The sequence below is a fragment of the Myotis brandtii genome, unplaced genomic scaffold (genome assembly GCF_000412655.1).
Source record: "Myotis brandtii unplaced genomic scaffold, ASM41265v1 scaffold441, whole genome shotgun sequence".
Taxonomy (NCBI): domain Eukaryota; kingdom Metazoa; phylum Chordata; class Mammalia; order Chiroptera; family Vespertilionidae; genus Myotis; species Myotis brandtii.
Window position 1 is genome coordinate 1,921,406 of NW_005366873.1, and position 22,974 is coordinate 1,944,379.

The following is a 22,974-nucleotide window of genomic DNA, read 5'->3' on the forward strand; positions in this document are numbered from 1 at the left end:
TACTTATTTTGTCTAATGATATACCTCTGGTGCCTTGAATGGTACCTGGGATGTAATAGGTGCTAGAAATATATTTGTTGAACCAATGACTTTTTTAAAAAAAAAGATAGCCCTAACCAATTTGGCTCAGTGGATAGAACGTCAGCCTGTGGACTGAAGGGTCCCGGGTTTGATTCTGGTCAAGGGCACATGCCTGGGTTTTGGGCTCGATCCCCAGCAGGGAGCATGCAGGAAGACCCCAAACATCTCTCATCATTGATGTTTCTATCTCTCTCTCCTTCTCCCTTCCTCTCAGAAATCAATAAAAATTAAAAACAAAACAAAACAGATACAAGTTGGCTAGCAGATAGCCAGGACTATAAATGTGGAGGACTTACCAAGGTTAAATAGCATTTACTGCTTGAATCTTCTTTCCACTTTTAGGTTGAGGTTGGTCATCAATTTGGGAATAAGAATGGATTTGGGGTTTGGCATGATTTTCCAGATCTTCAGCCCACCAGTTTGCAGCCACACATTCACCTTAACTGTTTGAAATGCCAGAGATGGCAATGGAAGGAAGCCTTATGTTTCATTCATCTTTATATCCTCAGGGTGTTTTGTACACTGCAGGTATTCAATATATGTTGATAGAGTTGCACTGGACTACTTAAGCTACTTAGGCAACTTAAGTTTTATTTTTTTAATTTTTAAAAATATATTTTTATCGATTTCAGAGAGGAAGGGAGAGGAAGAGAGAGATAGAAACATCAATGATGATTGAGCCCAAAACCTGGGCATATGGCCTGACGGGGAATCGAACCATGACCTCCTGGTACACCAGTTGACACTCAACCACTAAGCCACGCCGGACAGCTTAGGCAACTTAAGTTTTAAATGTAGCTTTCTATTTTTCTTGGGCAAATCTTAATCTGGGAAAGAATCGACATAAGGCCCGAACACATAGACATACTGTTAGTCAGCCCTGCCGTGATGATTAAGCTCGGTTTTATTTCCAGACCTGAAATGAAAAGCAGTTAACATATGGGGAAATGCTGTGCAATTCCTCTCTACCTGCCAGGCATTTTCAAGGAAAGTGCTACCCACATAATTTCCCATGTGGTTGGTTGTAGAATGGATTTATGTTATATTAAGATACTTTGCTTAAACAGTTCAATCTGAGGCCCCCTAGGGGCCAGGTAGGTTGACACAAATTGGCTAAGCTTGCTCTCTGGTGCCCCACCTGACCCACTCACATCGCACAGCTAGGAGACTGCAGGGCTGAGTTTTCACAGGAGGGCACCAGGGAAGGTTGGGCACTCAAGGCGGGGGTACAGGGGGTGTACCTCCCGACGTCTTCAGCACTCCTTCCTCAGAGCGAGTGCAGGAATTATTATTGAATGCTCACTCTCAACACAATTTACTTCCTTTCCAAATGCAATCTTCTCCTCTGAAGCCCTGGGATCCAGAATTTTCCCTTTTGAAAAGACTATACTTTTACTGGGTGATCATCTTGGTCTTGAATCATCGGCCTCCCGGAAAAGTCAATGCAGGGTATAACAGCAGCAGCTTCACCTGATGATCTCAGGATCTTCAAGTGATCGTTTCCTACTGTGCATTCTGGGCACAAACTCTCACCAAATGCTGGGGTCCCCACCCTTGAAGGCACAGTATTTATACCATGAAGTTGGGTGACAGGTTGACTGAGTCTTTCCATTGCAGATGAATAAAAACAGATGTGGATGCTTCAAACCATTGGTGGTCACCTAAAGAGTAGTTCTTTCTGCCTGGCTGGTGTGGCTCAGTGTTTGAGCATCAGCCTAAGAGCCAGGAAGTCATGGTTCGATTCCCAGTCAGGGAACATGCCCAGGTTGCAGGATTGATACCCAATAGGGGACATAGAGGAAGCAGCCAATCAATGATTCTCTCTCATCATTGATGCTTCTATCCCTCTCCTTTCCTCTCTGAAATCAAAAATATATGTATTTTAAGAAGTACTTTTTTCTGAACCTAAGAGGGCCAGTGATCAAAGGTGCTTTAATTTCGAAACCAGATCACTTCTAGATCCCTGATGTCAGAGTGAAGCATTGAATTGTTCCATTTTGTGGAAGGCAGCAAGGAAATGACTTCTATCATGTCATCTGTATATTAAAGTTCTAGCCTTAAATTTTTTAATTGCTTGGAGCAGAAGGACTAAATATATGATAGAACACATACACACACACACACACACACACAACTAGGAGAAAGAAATAGAGGGGGAAAATCAATAAGCACATGAGAAATTAGTCTAAAAATTAGAACAATGATAGTAAAACTTGGAATGCTTTGTTAAACATAATGACATTAAAAGAAATTTAGACTACAAAACAAAGATTTTAAAGACTATTTTCCTCTAAATAATCCTTGGGAAATGCATCTCTATAAAGTACTTCTTTCCGATGGAATTAAGGAAATAAATTTGCTTATTCATTGACCAGCCAACTTCTCCTTGTTCTTTCAACAAGGAATAATAGACAAATTATTAAGTAAAAAAATTATTAGATATTAACTTTTAAAAAAGGAAGTGCAATTTTCAAAAGGGGAAGAAAAGTAAATACTGGAAACCACCTTGATTTTATGTTGACATCAGGATATAATAAACAAAAAACATAATCTATTGACATTGGGGAAAATGAAACGCGGTAAATACCCAGAAAAGGTCAAATCAAATGAGTTGGATTTTTTTTTTCACCAAAGGGTAAGACAGCATTTATGCCATGAAGTTGAGTGAAAGGTTGACTGAGCTTCTAAGCTCCAAGCCTGTACTAAGCAGCACTGAATAAACACTTGTGTATTGATCCCAAGTGGGGGATTTTTGGTAATGATAAATGTTAGAACTCTATTATCCCTAGAGTCTCTGAAAGACTCATCTTCGTAACCAAAACCAAGTGGGGACTTGCTGTACTCTGGGCACTGTGGCTGCATTCTGGGGAAGGCCCTGCACTGTGAGATTTTAACTAATATTTCACTTTGACCTGCATTTATTATTATTCTGAGCACTCTTAACCCCAACCATATAAAGTGATCAAAATATGGCTTTTCTTGCAAAGCGTCCACAATCTATTGATAAATAACCTTAATAGATTTACACACTTCAGAGAAAATAGATGTAAAGTGATGTGGGGACGTGGCTGGAGCAATCGATTCCACCTGAGAAGGGGAAGCAAAGAGAGAGAGAGGGATGACTTTTGAGCTGGACCTTATGGGTCGAGTGTTCAACAAGTAAGCAAATACTATATTAAAAGTGTTGACAGCACTGTGCTTTGCTTTATTCTTTCCTGTAATTCCTATATCACAGAGAGTTACTCAGGCAATTCTGAGGGGGTTTTGATGATCTGGATTGTCACCTACATTCAGCAAATTGGGGGAGAAGGATTGCAGTAGGAAGGGTGGTTAAGGATAGGAAAATGCTTTGAGGATAATGAATAATGTGCAGATGCCTAACAGCCAACATCAGACCACATGAAGAGAAGCATCTTTTGTGAACTGATGGTGACACTCCCGTCAAATCTATTTATATGGCTCAGTAAATAAACACTGCATTAAACACGTTCACAGCACTGCCTAATAAATCCATAACCCAGCTCAAGTTTGGCTCGTGTAAGCCGAGAGGAATCCTGGCAGAGTCCTCTGTGATTTCACCCACTTAGTTTGGAAGTGTGAGATATTAATTAAAGAAAAGCTGCATTACAGCATCCAGGCTGATTTGAGCTGGCAGCATCTTGCTAGCCATCTGGGACTGGTGAAGACCAGTTTCATAAATCTCTCGCTTTTTTAGTTCAAACCATCCTCCTCCTCCTCTGCTTAGCTCATTTGCCAGAGATTCCGATTCCTTAACTGACCCTCACAATTCGGTCATTGTGTAGGCCTTGCAAAACCTTTTCACTACAGTGTTAAGAAGTTGTGTGATTTGTGTGGGGGGGGCGGGGCAAGATAATGCGGTTGCAAGACAGTTTATGAGAAATCAGGATTGGATTAGCGTAGAAGGCAAAAAAATATTGTTCAAAAAGTTAGCTACCTTTCTTTAGAGTACAAGAAAACCCTGCTCGTCCTAAATATGACTTTGAACAAAAATAGCAGTTATGTTTCCTCTGCCGTTATTAGAAGAGGGCTTTAGAGGAAGGACTATAATTTTTGGCTACCTTAGCCAATATTACTTAGCTATTGATAAGTTGAGAAATATGTTACTTGTCTTTGATGATTTATTGGTATCTTTCCTCTTTTTCTGTAGCCTAGCTCTGCACATCCTTCTCTACTAGGCACTGAGCGCCCTCTAGACCTCTTTTGTCATCCTTTTGTTCTATTCTTCGTATAGTCATTTACACCTTAGTATAAAAGTAGGACTCAAAGTCCTTGAGGTACTTTTAAGATTTGATGGTAATAAGAATGATCACCTAGGAAGGAATTCAGGACTATTGTTAATTAGGTAATCTATTGTTTCTTACACGGGGATACTTTTACCATCTTCATATGAAGTCACGTTTTAGAAAAGTCTACTGAATCAGTCGGTGAGGAAAACTGCTTCTTCTCTTATGTCAGTAACTATAAATGAAGCCAATCTCCAAGGTTGGGGTGATACCTTGATATCCAATTTCCCTACCCTAGTTTAGAGGCTATGAGGGAATTTTTAAAAATGTTTTTATATTGACATAAAATTTATATACCAAATACAATTCAGTGGTTTTTAGTGTATCCACAGAGTGGTACAACCATCACCACTATCTTGCCAATGCAAGAAACATTCAAACCTGTGAAGAATTTTTGTGAGTTTATTTGAGCCAAACTGTTGACAATTGCTGGGAAGCAAAATCTCAATGGGTTGAGATAATGCTCCAGAGAAAGGCAGTTTGCACTTTATTTTATACATTACACTCAGAAGAGAAGACATAAGTTGGTTATATGAAATTCATTGGTGAGAGATTAGGGAGGCAGGAGAAAGCAGAGGTGGGGGGAAACTTCTGGGATTGGATTCAAAGTAAAATGATAGACATGTACACATTTTAAAAAGTGAGTACAGGATTGTTAAACAATTAACATGATAAAAGTAACAAAGAAAGCATTTATAGTCTCTGTTCTGGTGCATTGGCTGTGCTCTGAGGGGGTTGGAAAAAGGGAAGTTACCCTGACATTCTGAAGGTATGTTATTTTAGATGCGAAAGACAATAGACAAGCTTAGTTAAAGTAAAGATTGACCCTTGTCAGGGAAGATGCTAGCCTAGGACATGACTACCTGCCATAAACTGCTTTTAGTTTAAAAGTTTTAATTTCAGACCATCCTTTATGGTGATTTTAGGTCTCTGAGTTTGCAAGGCCTTCCCTGAGCTTGTCAGGTTAGCATGAGGCCCCTTTTCATCCACAATCTAATTTCAAAACATTTTCAACACCCACAAAAGAAGCCCTGTATCTACGAGCAGTCACTCCCCATTGTCTCCTTTGGCGACCATTATTTCACTTTCTGTCTCGATGGATTTGTCTATTCTGGACATTTCATACAAATGAAATCATACAACATGTGGCCTTTTGTGTCTAGATTCTTTTAGTTAGCCTAATGTGTTCATGGTTCATCCATGTTATCGTATGTACCAGTACTTCACTTCTTTTTGCAGCTAAATAATATTCCATTATATGGACATACCACATTTTATTTATCCATAATCAATTGGTAGACATTTCCATTTTTTGACTAATATGAATGAGGCTGCACTAATATGTACAAGTTTTTGTAGAAATATATCTTTTAATTTGATGAGGGGAAAATGTACCCCTAAGCACTTTTTATGTCCATATCCTTTATTAGATTATCACCTTCCTGAGGGAATTTTTTCCCCTGTTAATATCACCAGCACTTGCCACAGTGCCCTACACCTGGAGGTGCTCCAAAAGTGATGGTGGTGACAATTCAAAGGGCTGGAATTGCATAAAAATTAAGGGGTTCTACAGGACTTCTGAGAACTTCTTTGGTCCTGTCAGTTACATACATTGTGATGGCTGTGCAGTGGGGTTTTGGCCTGATCTAGAAGATCAAGTAAATTTTATTTGTTCTTCCAGATGTAAAATTCCACTCCCAACAATTAAAAAAAAAATCAATCACTCTTTGAAGCTTTTCCCAAACCAAATAGATAGGAATTAGTCTTTAAGTCTTTTACTCATTTAACACTGAATTTTCTCTTTCACAAAGGATTTAGGATCATTGGACTTGCCTTGTAGTGATCTGTGTATATGTTTGCATCACCCCCACTTGATGATAAGGTTTGTAGTTAGGGATTCTTGATTACTCATCTCCTATCCGGAGGACCAGCCTTTGTCATTGGAACTGTGTTCTAATTGCTCGTTAACTGGAGTGTTTTATGAAGCCAGATGGCCATGCAAAAGGAGGGGTGTAAAACATGCTAATGAGCCATAACAAGAGCCTGCACAGAATTCCCTTGGTTCCTAGAACATAAGGTGTGGGCTTCGTTGGTTCTCCTGGGCAAGAGGCCCAGAAAATGAATGGGTATTACTGAAATCAGAGATGTGAAAAAGCTGAGTCATTGCCCACATTCCTTGTTCTCCCTAGGAAGTAGGCTCCGTGCTGGCTCCTGTCTGCATCACTGCCCCCTGTGGACTGTTCTCTAGAGCTCAAATCACCGTCTCTTCCAGGAAGTGTTCAATGTGGCCTCCAAAGGCAACCGTCTGGTTTAAATTCTGGCTCCGTCATGCCCTAGCTGTAGCCTTGAGCAAGGTATTGAACTTCTCTGGGCTCGAGCTTCCCCATCCAAAAGAATGGGTGTAGTGATAGCCCTGGTTGTGCAAGGCTGTAGTAGGATTCAGTGGTGTGTGCTCTCTGACTTTGTCACGATCTCTCTCCTCTCTAAACTCCTCTATCATTACACCTGACTTTGTCATGATGAGCACCACGATCTCTCTCCTCTCTAAACTCCTCTATCATTACACACTATGGTAGTTAATTTTTCTAGTTTTTTATATAGTAGCGTTACTTGGCTCCCAATCATTTTTCTAGTGGTCTCACCTATCCAGAACACTCTTGAGAACCAAGAGGCATACACATAAATGACTGTACCACCAACACCACCATCAAGATAACTGTGCACCCAAATCAATGTCACAGAAACCCTGTACCAGAAATGAATGAGCTTTACTCAAGAACCCTCTTATACCCACACTCATAGTGTACGTGTGTCTACAAGCTGCATCATCTGCTTTCCCGGCCTGCAGCATAAACAGAAGCAGTATGGGATCATTGGTGGAGGGGGCAACAGTCCTCCATACGGAATACTTACGAGTGTGGTGAAATCATGCCCATCGCCTTGACCCTGAGAAGGCAGGCAAGAACGTGTTGACACATTTCAGAAAGATTACAGTGAACATAGTTTAAAAATCAAGCTTACAGAATGGTGCCTTCTCAGATGACAGCAGGTAAATGAGACCTTGGCGTGCTCATTTTTTTCTTCCCCATATGTCATAGGCTCTTGTTAAAGAGTTTTAGACCTTATATTTCTTCTGCATCCTGATAACAGCTCATAAGTCAATACTGACTCTCCCGAGAAATCCCTTAATTGTTGGGAAAACAGCTTGTATTTATTATTATTATTTAAATATTTTTATTGATTTCAGAGAGGAAGGGAGAGGGAGAGAGAGATAGCAACATCAGTGATGAGAGAATCATTGTTTGGCTGCTTCCTGCACCCCCCCCACTGGGGATCGAGCCTGCAACCTGGGCATGTGCCCTTGACCATAATCGAACCTGGGACCCTTCAGTCCGCAGGCCAACGCTCTATCCACTGAGCTAAACCGGCTAAGGCAAGGCTTATATTTAAAAGGCCCACAGCTTGGTTTTAAGTTAATCAGATTTGACCCTGCCAAAAAAATATGCTACCAAAATCATTGATGTGAATATTTTATTTGGAAACATTATCAAAATAGAATAATGCTTTTAAACGAGGCAAATGTGACCTGTTCCCCTCTTGGAAGTTGAACATTCTAGAGCAGCACTGTTTTCTGGAACTTTCCATGAGGATGGACGTATTCTTTGTTGGGTAATGCTGTAGCCACCTGCCACATAGGGCTACTGAACATTTCAAAGGTGGCTAGTGCAACCGAGAAACTAAATTTTAACTTTTACCTAATTTTAAATGTAAAAGGCCACATGTGGCTAGTGGCTGCCAACTTAGGCAGGCCAGCTCCAGAGTTCGACCTGTGAGTGCAAAGTTCACTTAAACCTTTCGTTTTCCAGAACCATCTAGCCCGAGTTGATACTGAGAATGAATGGCTCTGAGATCCTGCCAAATCCTTGGTCATTAGGTAAAGATTTCATTAACAGAAAATGAACTGTATTTGAATGTCTCTTCTATGTGCTGAAGGTCTTTTCAAACCTAAATCCAAATACAAAGTGGGGATCAGGACACCTGCTTCTCAGAGCTGGTTTTAGATTCTTGGTTCTGCCACTAGCAGGTGTGAAACTGGGAGCCACAAAGGCAGTAGATCATTAAACGTTCGAGGCCTTGATTTCTTCCCGTGCAAAATCACAGCTGGTGAAACATACAGGGTGGGCAACGTAGGTTTACAGTAGGAGTATGCCAAACTCCCAACTGAGTTTATTCTTGTCTTATTATTTATTAATTATTGTACTGTTTTCTATACAAACAATTGTAAACCTACTTTTTCCCCACCCTGTCTTTTCTGAAGCCCCCTGTTGCTCTACCATGCCCAGGCTGGGTTAGTCCTTTGGCTCTCTGCCTTTGTTTTCCTACGTATGAAAAAAAGATTGGGTTCTTTTGGCCGTCCAGGATCAATTAGTTAATGCATCAATTAGCTAAGACCTTCCAAACTTAGAAGTGCTAAGTAGTTCTCTTATTTAGAGAGCAAGCAGGTCTTTGCTGGATATGACCTAAAACTGCTTTAACTTCTAACATAGTTACTGGGTCTTTAAAAAAGCAAGATAATTATTGAATTCTAGAGGCCACTCTGTCTCAGCATTCTGTTTATTTTTCTTTTCTTCTTTATTGTGTGTGTGTGTGTGTGTGTGTGTGTGTGTGTGTTGTAATTTGTGTCAGCGTTCTGGACCACAGACATGATGAGTAGCAGGAAGTGTTGGGAAGGCTGAATGATATCACATCTCTCTCGGGATTCTTGCCTTCCCGGAATGAGTATTTCCAACAGCATGTTCCCTAACAAAGAAGGGATTGTGTGGACCGTGACCTCACAGAGCGCACAGCACATTCTCAGTGAGGGAATTACCCAATCTCTGTCTGCGCTGTTTGGAACAAAGTCTGAGATAAGGCCTCCTAGTTTCACTATGTCCCGTAGTCTTTATCCCACTTGGCCCTCTTCACGCCCCTGATGCAATTGCCTGCGAGGGCGTAGTTAGTCCCATTGTACAGAGGCAGATGTGGGAAGTCAGAGAGGTGTGCTGGCTTGCCTCGCCTCACACAGTGTTAAGTGGCAGAGTCCAGTACGGAGTCCGGGTCCTATCCCCACCCCTTGGGTGGGTCCCACATGTTACTCTCCAGTTCTCTTCTGATGACCCTTTCTAACGGCTGGGCTCCTCTTCAGTGCCCTCTCCAGTTCAGACTTTTCCAATTCAGAAGGTACAACGTCTTGGTATTTTAAGGAGCATGTACAGTCTATAGCGTGGAATTTCTCGGAATTTGGGATCCGGCCTATAGTGAGTTTCACTTTCTAAAACAAAAGAAAGAAAATAATTAAATGACTGAAGATTGTCCTCAGGACTGTTCTCAGTATGTCCTCATTCACACCCTTCGAAGCAGGTTTTGAACAAAAAGTCCTGTGATGAACTACAATCAGAGGAGGGCAGGAGGACTTATATGTCCAGGTGGAAGGTGGAGTTTTATTGTCTGGCATCCAAGGTCTGGAGCCATTAGGGCAGATCCTAAATGGCATCAATGGTGCCCGATGGGCCCCTTTGTACCAAGAATTAAAAAGCCTCTGGATGCTAAAGACCAGAAATGACACCACCAGCCAGAACAAGCCCCTGACAAAATGGGGAGAAAATTGAAGTTTGATGTGTCTCCTGCAAAATCTAGCATCTCCTCCCCTTCCATTGAAAATCTCACATTTTCTCCTCTCACTGGCTTTATCCAGCTCCACCCCATCCTCCCACATGAGTCCGCTCAAGGAAGGAGGGGCGATCTGCTTCGTTCAGGTGCTTAAAACAATAGCGGCCCTTGGCTGCCCTGCCTTTGCCTCCACATCTCCCCTCTTCCAACTTTCTTTTTCTTCCAGCGGCCAGAACTTTGAATTTTTAAAAAGGACTGGATAGCCATTTTCACATAGAGAAACTGGCCAGGAATGGTAAGGGTGGGGAAGGAAGGGTTTTGTTGTTTTTTTTTTTTTTTTTTTTTATCCGGATAATCATGCTGGTGAGTACCCCAGATTTCTCAGAGGCATCTGGTTGTCCCCCCAGAAAAAGGGGTCAGGCAGATGGAGCACAGGAGGAATGCTGCTGCCCCCTCCCAGGCAGGGGACTCCACAATCCAGAAAGGCAGCCTTGATAACTGCAGTCGGTGGCACCAGGCAAACATCCTTTCCTTGGACCTGCCCCCAGGCCAAACTCCTTCTCTTGGCTTTGATGAAGCTGATTCAGAGCATTGTTTGGTAACTTTCCAAAAGGTTCAGAAGATTCCATTGAGCCCTAGGCCCCAGCGTGGGTGTCTGGCAGAGGAAATATTGGTACCCAATTGTTGGACCGGGCCCCTGAAAGCTACCTTTTTTTCCACCGCACAAATGCCTACTATAGTCTTTGAAACGCAAGCCCAACACAGCCTTCTCTGAGACACCTTTCTGGCCTCCCTCAAATAGATTGACTCCATTCTCCCTTTGCACTGCATGGCTCTCTGGTCATCTCAAGGCACACACTGGATCATAGCTAGCACGTAAGATGCCTGATTTATCACTCATCTGTGAGCTCCCTAAGCTCAGGCTGAGGCCTCTTTTGTAGCTCGAGGACCTACAGCCAGCATATGTACATGTTTAATAAATAGCCAGTGAGTGAATGGATGAACGAATGAATGGACAAATGAATCCTTGCTCTCCACTAACTAGTTATGTGTCTTAGACAACTCACACAATCTTACTGGTTTCCCATTTAGATAATAGAAGTGGTACAATCTGTCTAACCAACAAGGTTACATGTGATATGACCCACAGAATCATAAACTCTCAGAGCTGGAGGAAATTCGAGAGATCATCCTGTACAGTGGTTTGCAAAAAAAAAAAAAAAGTAATGGTTTCTTCAAGGAGAGCTAACAGGAAAGTCCAACGTATAAAAAAGATAACTGGTAAATGTAGATTGCTCTGGTTGAAGCTCCATACCGTCCCCTTCCCCTCCTCTCCTGTCATTTTCAGGGGCCAAGAAGCACAGTTGAAAACCAGCTCTCCCATGTTGGAGAGAAGAAACTGATGCCCAGAGAAGGAAGTGTTTCCCAAGGTCATGTGGCTCGTCAGAAATAAAAACGGATAAGGGAAGGCATGAATAACATGGAAACTGTACTAACAGGCAGAACCATGGCTGAGCACTTAATAGGTACCATTCACTGTTGTAAGCACGTTAGATATATTATCTCATTTCATTCACCAATAACTAATATTATCACTAAATTAGAGAAAATTGAGGCCAAAAAAAAAAATAATGATTAAAGGGCGCGGGATGCAAACCTTGAGCCAGTTTGGTTCCAATGCAAGTTCTTTATGCCACATCATGTGTCTGAGGTCCTGACCAGCAATTCAGTCTCCTAGTCCAGTGCTCTCTCCCAAATTACCTCACATGAAAGGGCCCTATTATAACTTTCTGTTATTTACACGTATTATAGGAAGTGTTATTTACACTCCTTATTCTCTTATTTACACATGGTGGCTGAGGATTGAAGAGTCATTTGTGTTCAGAGTACGGTTCAAACTCAATCTAAGACCTTGATCTTGTTCCTTCTGGCACTGACTTGCCCTGGGCAGGGCCGGTCAGCAGGACTCACCTCCTTCTGGATGGACCGGCTGAGAAACAGGGAGGCCTCTTCCAGACTGTGGGGCTTTAGGTCATTCACGGCCAAAAGGTGGTCTCCGTGAAAAAATAAGCATCCCAGGCGTGGGGGTCCCTTCCACGAAGCCACACTGCAAGGGGAATACAGCGTCAGACACAAGCATGAGACCACACTCACTGGCAGGACACGGATGGGGACACAGATGGGGTCCCTCACTCTAATCTATCCCATCATTGCTACCACTAGTTTCGTTAGCTTTGTTATACCACATCCAAAGTAATTGAATCCTTTTTCTGTCTGAAATATTCTTTCCTCTTTCCCCACTGTGGGAGCCTTCCCCTTCCCCCAAAGCCTCTACAATGCCCTCCTACGTTCCACTTCCCTTACTCTAATTAATTGCTCCTCTCCCACCCCTGGGCTTCTATTGCACTGTGTGAGCACTCACTTATTGTATATTAAAATAAATGCGTTTTATATTTACTTGTTTATGTGGCTGTCTTTTTCACCAGAAATATGGCACTAACACCTTTTAAAAAATTGTGTATATCCCCATAACTCCAAGTAAACAAAAGGTGCTCAGTAAGTACATATTCACTGAAAGTGAACACATAATGATTACACTACGAACATCTAATGAACAAACACTGTAAATGGATTAATGCATGAGAAATCCCAGGCACAGAGAGGGCCACAGTTTTAATCAGGTATTTATTGAGCCTCAGATTGTGGGCGATGTGGGAAAAGGCAAGGCTGTGATTCCTGCCCCCTTATAGAACCTGTAAGGCAATTGGTGTGAAACGTTTTATTTACACTGAAGGACTTTCTTCCCTTGTAGAAATGTAATCTTCCATCAGAATGAATTACAAAGTCTTTAAGAGAATTAGAATCAAATGAACTGTGATTATTTCAAGAAAACTCTCTGTCACAGGGTCTGTTGTGTCTGTCCCTGACCAGCAGGTTTTCACCTGGTGTCTGGAAGTCTAGACCCTGATACGTCTTTTCCTTTTAGACCTTAGATTCTTGTCGGCTAAACTAACTTCGTTCATTCACAAATACTCATTGCTCATTCATCGGGATAATATCCTTAGACGTATGTATTCCATCCCACTTTTCCTCACCTTGAAAAAGGTCAGAAATTTGCTCCTTCCTGGACTTTTGGGTCCTCCTAAACCCACCCATCTCCTGCTGACCCTCCCACACAACGATTCCCTTATTTCGGCATCAGTCAAAGACCTGCTACAACAGCAAAAGAACAGTCCAAGCTTTCCAGGCAGTTTTGCCACCTACACTGTTTCAAAGTTTGAGTGTTGCCTTCATATCTCCCAAAGTTTGAGTGTTGCCTTCATATCTCCCAACACTGTTTCAAAGTTTGAGTGTTGCCTTCATATCTCCCAACCGAGTTTATAATCAATAACCCTCCAATCTCCGACCCACCATATCAGTCCTGCAGCTTCTGTGAGACCCAAATAATTGGTGACGTCGAGAGGAGAAAGGAACACATTCAGTCTCTCCAAGTGGCTTTCTTCAGGAATGTTACTATGAGAGAAAACATTTGTAAAAGTCAAATCAGGCAACTGTCTTTGGCTCTGAACGGTACTTTCTGGGTACACTCTGGCCTCCTACATAGGAGATGGCCTTTTCCAGCTAAAGATCGTCCAACATATTTAGAGAAGAATATGAATTTAAGTTACTGAAAAGTACCCACAGATGCCCTCCCCCACCCCTCTTGGGATGTGGTGGTGGGTGGGAGACCATGAGAAGGGAGAAAAAATGGACTAAATTGATTATATAATTGTCCATATCAGGTCAGTTTGCACACTTCTCCACTGGGAATGAAGAAGACACTGAAAGAGTTAAAATTGAGAACAATCTCATCAAATGCCCTTGGCATCACTACACCTAAATGTCCCTTTCCTTCTCCTCCTACTAGTAGTATAGAACCAGGCCTCTTATGATTTGCATGCCCAAAATTTTAACAGTAAAAGCTGGGTGATATGCCCCCCAGATCAGTGTGATCCAGGGCCTGAGAGGCTAGCCAATGAAGAATCTTTACAAAATATTTGAAAATGCCACCCACCACCCGGGAGCTCAGCTTCCAGCCCTTTTACACACTGCTTGGCCACCACGTCAGTGACAAGGGGAAGTGGGTCAGATTCTTGGCTGACTTTGAGATTTTTTAGGAATTTCTTTAAAATTAGAATTCTGAGTAAAAAAGGAAGGCTGCCTTGCTCTAAGGGCCCACAAAGTTTGAGAAATCAGAACTTTACTTGATTAATATGGACAATTGCACAACAGTTAGTGAGGTCGATCCCTTTTTGCCATTCATGGTCTGGGCCTCTGTTTTGGCAGGTGGAAGGCAAGAGTCACTCCTGGAACCTTGTTCTTGCAGATGAAGCTCCCTGTTCTGGGCCTCTGGAAGGGCCTGGGATTCCTCTTCGCTACCAGCAGACTCATCGGTTGTCTCTTTGAACAAACTAGAGTATAAGAAGTGAACACAAACCCTTTTTTAACATATCTATTGACAACTTTCACATCTATGCACCTAACAGTTGTGTGAACATTAACAAGATGTTGAAGTATGTCCAACCATCAACATCACAGTCACAGAATCAAATCCAACCAACTCTCCATCTAAAAGTGGATATGGAGTTAAAATAACCCTTCACCTTGAGAAGGTTGGGAGACAGAAGTGAGAGTGTGAGAGATGTAAATGCAAACTAGAAAATCACTTCCTCAGGAAACAGAAAAAAGTCCCAAGGATGTCATTAATGGTTTTCTGTGGGGAGAGAAGCCAATTCTCACTTTATCTTGTTTTGAGGTTCACTGAACGTGTTGAATTTGGCCTATGGTAATGCTTTTGTATTAACATTTCAATAGTGATTTTCTGTAACCATACATTAGCCCAAACCAATTTTTAAAATATGATAGTTTTACTTACCAGGATTTCATTGACATGTAATGATGCTCAAGTCTCTCAGAGACCTGGTCTGGACTACCAAGTTCAATGGGTTCACCAGATTCATTGGAAGCAATAATATTATCCAACTATAGACAAGAGGAATAAATGTAAGGATGCAAGTCTACCAATAAGCCAGGTGTCCATGATGGCTCTAGGCCCTAAACTTGGAAATGCATCCACCATTGGATGCACAGCGGTGCTCGTTCTAAGGGACTGATCCAGTAAAGCTCTGGCAGACTCAGAGTCCATTTTCTTCTCCTGGGTCCCCCATGCCCCTGTCGCAAGTGTTTTATTGGACTAAATTGCTATTGATTTTCCTGTTTCATTGGCAGGCACTTAATGACATGAATTCTTTCCCCCAACCAGTGACACTGTGAAATCAGGTCACCGGGCTGGGTCAAAGACTCTGATACAGAGCTGGCCTCAGGCTACTATAATCACAGGTGACCCAAGTTGCTTCAAAAGTCCATAAAGGGTTTTACAGACCCTTGAGAGCTTCTCAACAAACCCCTCAGAACTAAGGCAGTCATTTGGGGTAGTGGTTGCTCAAAACCCTACGGGCTTTCTATTGCCCACCTAAAAAATGAAGCATCAACCCACAATTGGAAGAGTTCATTCCAGTCAAGCCAGTCTTCCCACTACATATCTACCAATGCCCTTCTAGTGCCCATTTTCATGCTGTTTTCTTTACCAGGAATACCCATTTTCTCTTCTGCCTAATGAAGTGTGTTCAGACCTGGCTGAGGTCCCATGGCCCCTCCTGACCACCTCAGCCACTGCCAATCTTTCCCTTCTTTGAACTTCTACTTCACAGTTTTGCACTTAATTTTTTTTAAATGGACTTTTAGCTTTCACTTCTTGGTATATATCCAAAGAAACCCAAAACACTAATTCAAAAGAATAAATGCACCCCTGTGTTCATTATAGCATTATTTATAATAGCCAAGATAGCGAAGCAACCCAAGTGCCTGCCCATCATCTACCTCAACTATAGCTCTGGGTCAATAGTACTAGAAGATAATTTAGGTTCTGCCACTGCCCATCTCAGAGGCCACCACAGCCTCTGTGCTGACTGCAGAATGAAGTCAACGCCCCATCCTGGTTGGCTCATTTTTTTCTGTCATATTCCCTACTATGCCATTCACTCACTCTAAGTTACAGCCAACTGAACTATTTACTGTGTACCTATCAAGTGGCTTATTGTCTCTGAAGCCTTCCCTGACTCCAGGGGAGAGAAAAACTCTGCTTTTTCTAGTGGTTCCAGAGCTCGTTGACCATGCCTCTTGGGTAGCATTGTCATGTGATAACTAGTAGGGCTGTGAGCTCTGAGGGCAGAGTGATATAAGTTCCATGCCTAGTAGAGCACTGTGACTAGCACACAGAAGGCACTCAGTAGGGGCTTCTAGTAGATCAATAGACTAGTTGATACACACCAAACCATTTATCACCCAAGGACCTGTGTTCATAGTATTGTTTCTTCCCAGAATGCAGAAAGTCTCCCCAAGTCAACCCCCAAGTCCAAATTTTACCTATCAAGTGAAGTCATATGTCATCTCCCTGAAATGTTCCCTCGTCTTCTTTCTGGAAGTCAGTCTCCTTGCCTCCCACCCCTTGTGCACTCTGGGCATTTTATAAACATCTTTCTTCAGCATGGAGCTCTTTCATCTTGTATCATGGTTGGTTCCTATTCAACTGGTTGAATAGGAACATTGAGTACATCACTCATGTCTGATTAACTGATTCAGTGTTTTACTTAACCAGCCTAGTGCCTCAGGAACAGTGCAGGAGCTCAGGCAAATATTTGTAGAAGGGATAAACGATTAATAAATGGAAAGGGTTACCTCTAAAAGAATACTTCGAGGACTAATATAATGACTCTCTTCTTCTGTATCCTGAGTAGTCTCTGGCAAGAAATCGTGTAGTAGATGAGCTTGTCTGAGTCCTGGAGGACTTTTTTCCATTAAATGCTGAAAAAAGAGATGAAGACAGAATGAATGCTTTGCTTTTTCTTCGCAAGAGAACAGAATTAAACCACATGCTTTCTGGGAAAGCCATAAAAATGAATTGGATTGATAAGATCAGAGGGTCTTCCAAGGTTACATCCAGAATCCTACACAACCTGGAGATGCCTCTTGAGTCTGGGTCACCCCTGACAACGTGAACATATGAGCTCATCTTTCGGGCTTTTCTCTACCATTGGGATCTGTAACTCAAAACAAGTGATTCTCTCAGTGGGTGGCATCCTAAGTCACTAAGCTCTGCCAAAGTCCCCCACCCCCATCTTTTTTCTAGTTTTCACTCAAGGCATCTAAGAAGGTAATTATTAGTCCAGAGTTAAAACATTGCAAATTTCCTCTTCCTGCTCAATATTTCTCTTTTGTGTTCTGCTCACATACTCCTATTGTTTTCATAGCAATGCAATGTGGTAGTGCTGGTTCATGTGACAGTATGAATTACAGGCTTCAGGGTGATCTAGGTTCAACCAATTACTGCCTTCCCTCCCCAATACATACAAGATACAAGTAGCGGCTTTGCATGGCAGGGAAATAGTTGGTACAATTCAATTCTTCCAAGAGCAATGCCTTAGAGCAGGGGTTTTTTAAAAAGACCTGGGATGTTCTCCAGGCAGTCCTTGAAGGGAAGTGATTTGAAAAACATAGATGCATTGAAGTTGTGTCCATTTATCCAGCTCCAAGCTCATGGAGCCAGATCATGCTGATCTGGGGATGAAGAAGGGATCTAATTTAATTTCAACAACAATAGCAAAAACAACAATAAATCCCAGCAATGCAGATGGTATTCTTAGCTGGAACTAATAAAAACCACTGGACTGAATACATAGTGTGAAAAGGCGAGATGGCCAATAACATTATCTTTGGGGAGAAGGGGTAGCATCATGAGTGGAAAGCAAGAGGCATTTACTAAAAACCATTAGTCTTCCCAACCCTGTTTCCTGTCACCTTCCCTACAAACACCAAGTGAGGTTTTGGTTTGGTGAGCTTGATAAGCCACAAAAAGCTTTTAAAATAGTTGGAGAGCTTCCAACTAGATAAAAACAGGAGGCTATGCCATATTAAGACGTGTCTGGTCCCCAGGGAGAAGGGGAAGTCCATGGTTACATCTCTAAGGGACAAAATAGTATTTGTGGCAGAAGAAGAAAACACTCAACCCATTTTTTAATAATATCTAAAGCTGGGAAGATCACAAATGCAAGAGAGCTGAGAGGACAATTACAAATCACTTCCAGGGGACAGATGTATTTTTTCTTCAACTAAATTTCATTAGAAATTAAGATGAAATCACACACACACACACACACACACACACACAAGCAAGACTGATTTAGGCAAATGAAGTAAATAAAAATTCTGATTTTGCCTTGAGGAGCACAGATGATATGGCAGGAAATCAAGTGGTGTTTTGGCAATTTTTTGCAGAGATAATCTGTGCCCTATGTGTGAAAGGAAGGAAGAGGTTACTAACCAGCCTTTGGTTTAGCTAGGGGAGGTGAAAGTGGGAGGTGGGGGCGGGGGTGTTCTTCCAGTATACCCAGATGTATATTGAGGAGCATCCAAAATGAATGAATCCATTTAGAGGTAGGCGGGCAAGCAGTTAGGCTCATCTATAGTATAGCCAACAGACTACATATAGGTTAAGTACTGGGGATGAGAATCGTTCTTATGGTGGGTTAGGAAGGGATCAAATCCATTGGAGAGACCCTTGAAGCACCAGCAGACTCCCAGCCAGGGCGTCCTGAGAGAGGTGGGGCGAGTCCGGTTACCATGTCTGGAAGAATATTTCTTGATGTGGTGGAGCCGACGGCCTCCGATGTGCTGGAATAACCGAGGAGAGGGCTGGGGTCTGAAGAGGGCCTTTTAGCAGCCAATGAGAGTGTCTCCTGCTGATGAAAAAGGATACTGGAATCAGGGCACGATGGACCTCTTGTCTGGAATGAGGCAACAGCCTCGTCCCTGGGCTCCCTGCCTCTGGTCTTTCACCACTAACATTTATTCCGCTGGCCAGCGTTCTCTCACTAAGACATGGGGTGATCTTGTCTTCCTCCTGTTTCCAAATCCTCAAGGACTCTCAGCATGGCCGCCAGACACTCCTCGAACTTCCCTCAACCTGTCTTTTCAACCCTATGGCTCTCTGCACCCCCTTCCACCTCTTCGTTCTAATAATTTGAGTCAGTTTGTAGAAACACCATGTTTTCCCTTCTGCCTTGGCTTCAGCTTTTGTTGGAAGCACAAAACAACCTAGAAAACATGTTAAAACAATACCTGGAGGCCAATGTTTCATGAATAAAGGTCTGCCCTCCAAAAGGACTTGTGCAAATTACCAAAGGTTCTTAGGAAGTCAACAAAAAAACTTCAAGCCACTAGCCCTTACATTAGAGAGACATTATATTGAAAATGCAAGGGAAAGGAAAAGCATTGTATAGAAACCACCCTAGACTTAGTCATTCTGAAGGTGGCTGCTATGTACCTGGAATAACAATGAGGGAAAATACTGTTGTTTCGGCTACTATTAAAAAATGTCACAGTTAATTTTCACCCCTCCTACCTCAATAATGGAAATCTGAAGTGCCTCTATTTTAGCGCAAAACACAAAAGTATTTTCCCCCGTTGTTAATCATAAAAATAACAAGGATGTACATTTTCTCATTTATTCCTTGTATTAATGCCAGTTGCCAAGGAGGAGGGGGGAAAGCTCCCATTGTTTCCTGGTGAAAGGAGGGCTGTGCTCAGGTGCCCTGTCATTTTGTGAGCGATGGAGACTCACCTCTGCATTCGGGCGTGCTGCTTTCATATCCCGGCAGAATGATGACATGAACGAGACCCAGTCTTTAATCTTCTCCCTGTTGATAGGAATAAACTTGCAGCTGGCATGTGGCAACAATCGCGCCTTCGCTCCTTTTGAACTGAAGGAGGATTCTTTTGTGAAGGTTGGAACAGGCAGTGGGAGCAGGTACTGGGGAAATAAGGATTTTTTTCTAAGTAGCTTGAATGACCCCCTGGCTCCTTACCTCCTCCACACTCACACACTAGAATTAACCCTCGTGCCGCCTCTGTGAGGAAAGCTCAGAGAAATGGGAGGGAAAGGGGAAAATGACAGTAGTAATCACAGGGTTCAGAGCTGTTGCTTTGATACTGATTTCTTTTGTGTTCTAAGCGAGCCCGGTACCTGTCGGCACCATTTTTTGTGTAGCCAGCCAGGTGTGCCTCTCTTTAATGTGTGTGTTTATGAAGAATGTGCTGAAAAGTTCCTATAAATCCCATTTTCTTTTCTGTTGATGCTCATGACAATGTAGAAGAAAGCTTTTTGCCTGTGGGTGGATCCGAAGCAGATCAAGGTTCTTCCCACTTTGGCTTTAGCATTCGCTGCCCCCTCTGCATGGCTTCCTCTTCCACCTTGGCCTCCCTGTCAAGCAGATAATCATCCACGAAGAACCCACAAGGCACCTTCTTAAAACTGAGGACTCCTTCAGGGACAAGCATAGCCCCCACCCTAATACATGTAGCTTGGACAGATGTCTGTGTAGTGGCTTCTTTTACAGGGGACACATCTGGGGTGATGGTGACTGTTATGGGTTGCATCTGGAGTGATGGTGACTGTTATGGGTTGAATTGTGTGTCCCCCCCCCAAAAAAAAAATTCATATATTGAGGTTCCAATTCCCAGGACCTCAGAATATGACCTTATTTGGAAATTGGGTAGGGCTGTTACAGATGTAATTAGCTAAGATGAGGTCATACTGAAGTAAGGCAGTATGCCTGGTGTCATAATAAAAGGGAGAAACTGAACACCAAGACATGCTCACAGGGAGGATGCCACATGAAGACTGAAGTTACGCTCCCACGAGCCATGGATGTACCAGGAGGCCTGGAACAGGTCTTCCCTGGGGACTTCAGAGTGAGCGTGGCCCGAGGCACCTTGATTTGGGACTCAGCCTCCAGAACAGTGAAAATAGACTCTTCCGTTGTTCTGAGCTTCTCCCCACCCCTCCAGTGTGTGCGCCTGGTTATGGCAGCCCTAGGAAAGGAACAGCGTGACTTTTCAAGGGATTTTAACCAATACTGCAATACTGAAGACTGCCAAGGTGGTGTGGAAGGGTGTGGGAGGGGTTCTGTTCTAAGCATGTTTATTGTGCACTGCTTTAAAATGGTTTTGTTTGCTTGCTTGGTGTTTGGCACCTGGGCGACACTGTTATCTGATGACTCACCTTGCTTGGTGTTTGGCACCCGGGCAACACTGTTATCTGACGACTCACCTGTCGCTACCGATGAGGAAGTACTCTCTGTCGGTGGTCCTGATGGACATCACCTCATCGGGGTGGCACTTAAACATCTTCTGTACGGTTCGCATTTTTTCATGGCTACTTATGCCAACGTCTACACTGGAATTTCTGTTAGATATAGACATAAAGTATCAAACACATACACACACAAAATTAGAAAGAACACTGACTGACTAATGTTTCATGTTAGGATTCAAATGGAGTAAAACTTGAGGTTTGCTTGTTCAATGTTTTAAAAATTACCTAATCATTTTAGAAGATAAGTTTAGATCTGGGTCATCAAATACTTTGTTCAGCATAAAACATAAGTCAAAAATTCCTATTTTACTTGGATCCTTGATCCCACAATTATCATGGTTTCTAATTTTTTGGTACATAGTTCCTTAAAGACAAAAGATTCAATCTCAGTATTTTTTAAAACCTATCTGGGCTTTATGAAATGGTAATTTCATCTGCTCTATCTCATCTATAAATTAAGTGCATCAATGCCTTTTGTAACTAAATACTAATGAATAATTTACCAACTAGAATGTACAATATGGAATAATTATTTAGCTATCTTCTACTCATATGTTCCCCAGTTTAGTTTCTTTTTGGCAACAGATATTATGCTCCTTTTTAAAAATTGATTCTTTTTTTAAAGAGAGGAGGGGAGAGAGAGAAACATGGATGTGAGACTGAACATTGATAGACTGCCTCTTGCAGGGGTAGAGAGCCCACAACCCAGGCATGTGCCCTGACTACTAATCCTTTGGCGCAGGCCTTGCTTCTTTCAACAATGACTTCAGTTTCAATTTGCATGCAACAAAAGTTAAAAACTTTTGCACAATTGGATACATACCCATCTATTTTAATGGAACCTCGGGGATGATGGTCTTTGTAATAGGAAAGACTAAAGCCCTTCTCCCCACTCCTTGTCAGAACAAAAAACCTCTTTTTCCAAGAGGGCTGAAAAATGAAAAGATTTTGCATTTCAATTAAATCTCAGAGGAAGAGGAAGGGTTGAAAAAATGCTCAGGAGGTTGGTGGGAGGCCTGTCAAAATCCTAGCGAGTACTTACTGCTGAGGAGAAAAGCTGAGGAGGTGGTGACTTAATAAAGTAATCTTGTTTGCAGACTTCATTTTCAGAATAATATGTAAATTGTTTGCCTAATAAAAGAAAGTGAACAGAACTCAGTTTGTTCCAAGTGAGTTTCTAAAAAGAACTGCTTTAGTTGGAAAACATTGTTTACTTCTGGAAAAGTCTTCAAATTATTCAGTTATGGAAAAAAAAAACAAAAAACCCAAAACACCCATCTATAATAGGCCAGGAAAACAAAGGGCCCAAAGACCAAGTGTGTGACTTTATTCACCCACGGCGGCGACCTTCATTCAGGTGCCTGCGTTCAGCTCACACCCGCTGGGTCCTCTGTTTCTGAAGCACTTAACTGGCTCTCGAGATGTGAGCAAAGGCTTGTCTCCCTTCCTGCTGATGCACCAGCCACAGGAGCAAGATGATTCTGCCTTGCCCTCTGGCTTAGCAAATGAAAGCAAAATCACCAACTATGAAAAATATGGTGGCAAAAGTGCTTACAGGGGTTTCCAAAATATTGTTTCTTTTTTTAAAAAAAATATATTTTTTTTATTTTTTACAGAGAGGAAGGGAGAGGGATAGAGAGTTAGAAATATCGATGAGAGAGAAACATTGATCAGCTGCCTCCTGCACAC

General features: G+C 42.3%; 1 protein-coding gene across 1 annotated transcript in view; it reads right to left on the reverse strand.

Annotated features, from left to right (window-relative positions):
* Positions 1-7,914: 7,914 nt before the first annotated feature.
* Positions 7,915-22,974, reverse strand: part of PLEKHS1 (pleckstrin homology domain containing, family S member 1) — a 20,337-nt gene continuing 5,277 nt past the window's right edge. Inside the window, exons 3-13 of the mRNA XM_014546414.1 lie at positions 22,328-22,416; positions 22,109-22,215; positions 21,241-21,375; positions 19,753-19,828; positions 18,752-18,868; positions 16,812-16,937; positions 14,950-15,056; positions 14,279-14,485; positions 13,446-13,547; positions 12,006-12,141; positions 7,915-9,696 (exon numbers count right to left, since the gene is read on the reverse strand). Of these exons, the coding sequence (XP_014401900.1) occupies positions 9,517-9,696; positions 12,006-12,141; positions 13,446-13,547; positions 14,279-14,485; positions 14,950-15,056; positions 16,812-16,937; positions 18,752-18,868; positions 19,753-19,828; positions 21,241-21,375; positions 22,109-22,215; positions 22,328-22,416 (1,382 nt within the window). The 3' untranslated portion in view covers positions 7,915-9,516. The remainder of the gene's footprint in view (positions 9,697-12,005; positions 12,142-13,445; positions 13,548-14,278; positions 14,486-14,949; positions 15,057-16,811; positions 16,938-18,751; positions 18,869-19,752; positions 19,829-21,240; positions 21,376-22,108; positions 22,216-22,327; positions 22,417-22,974) is intronic.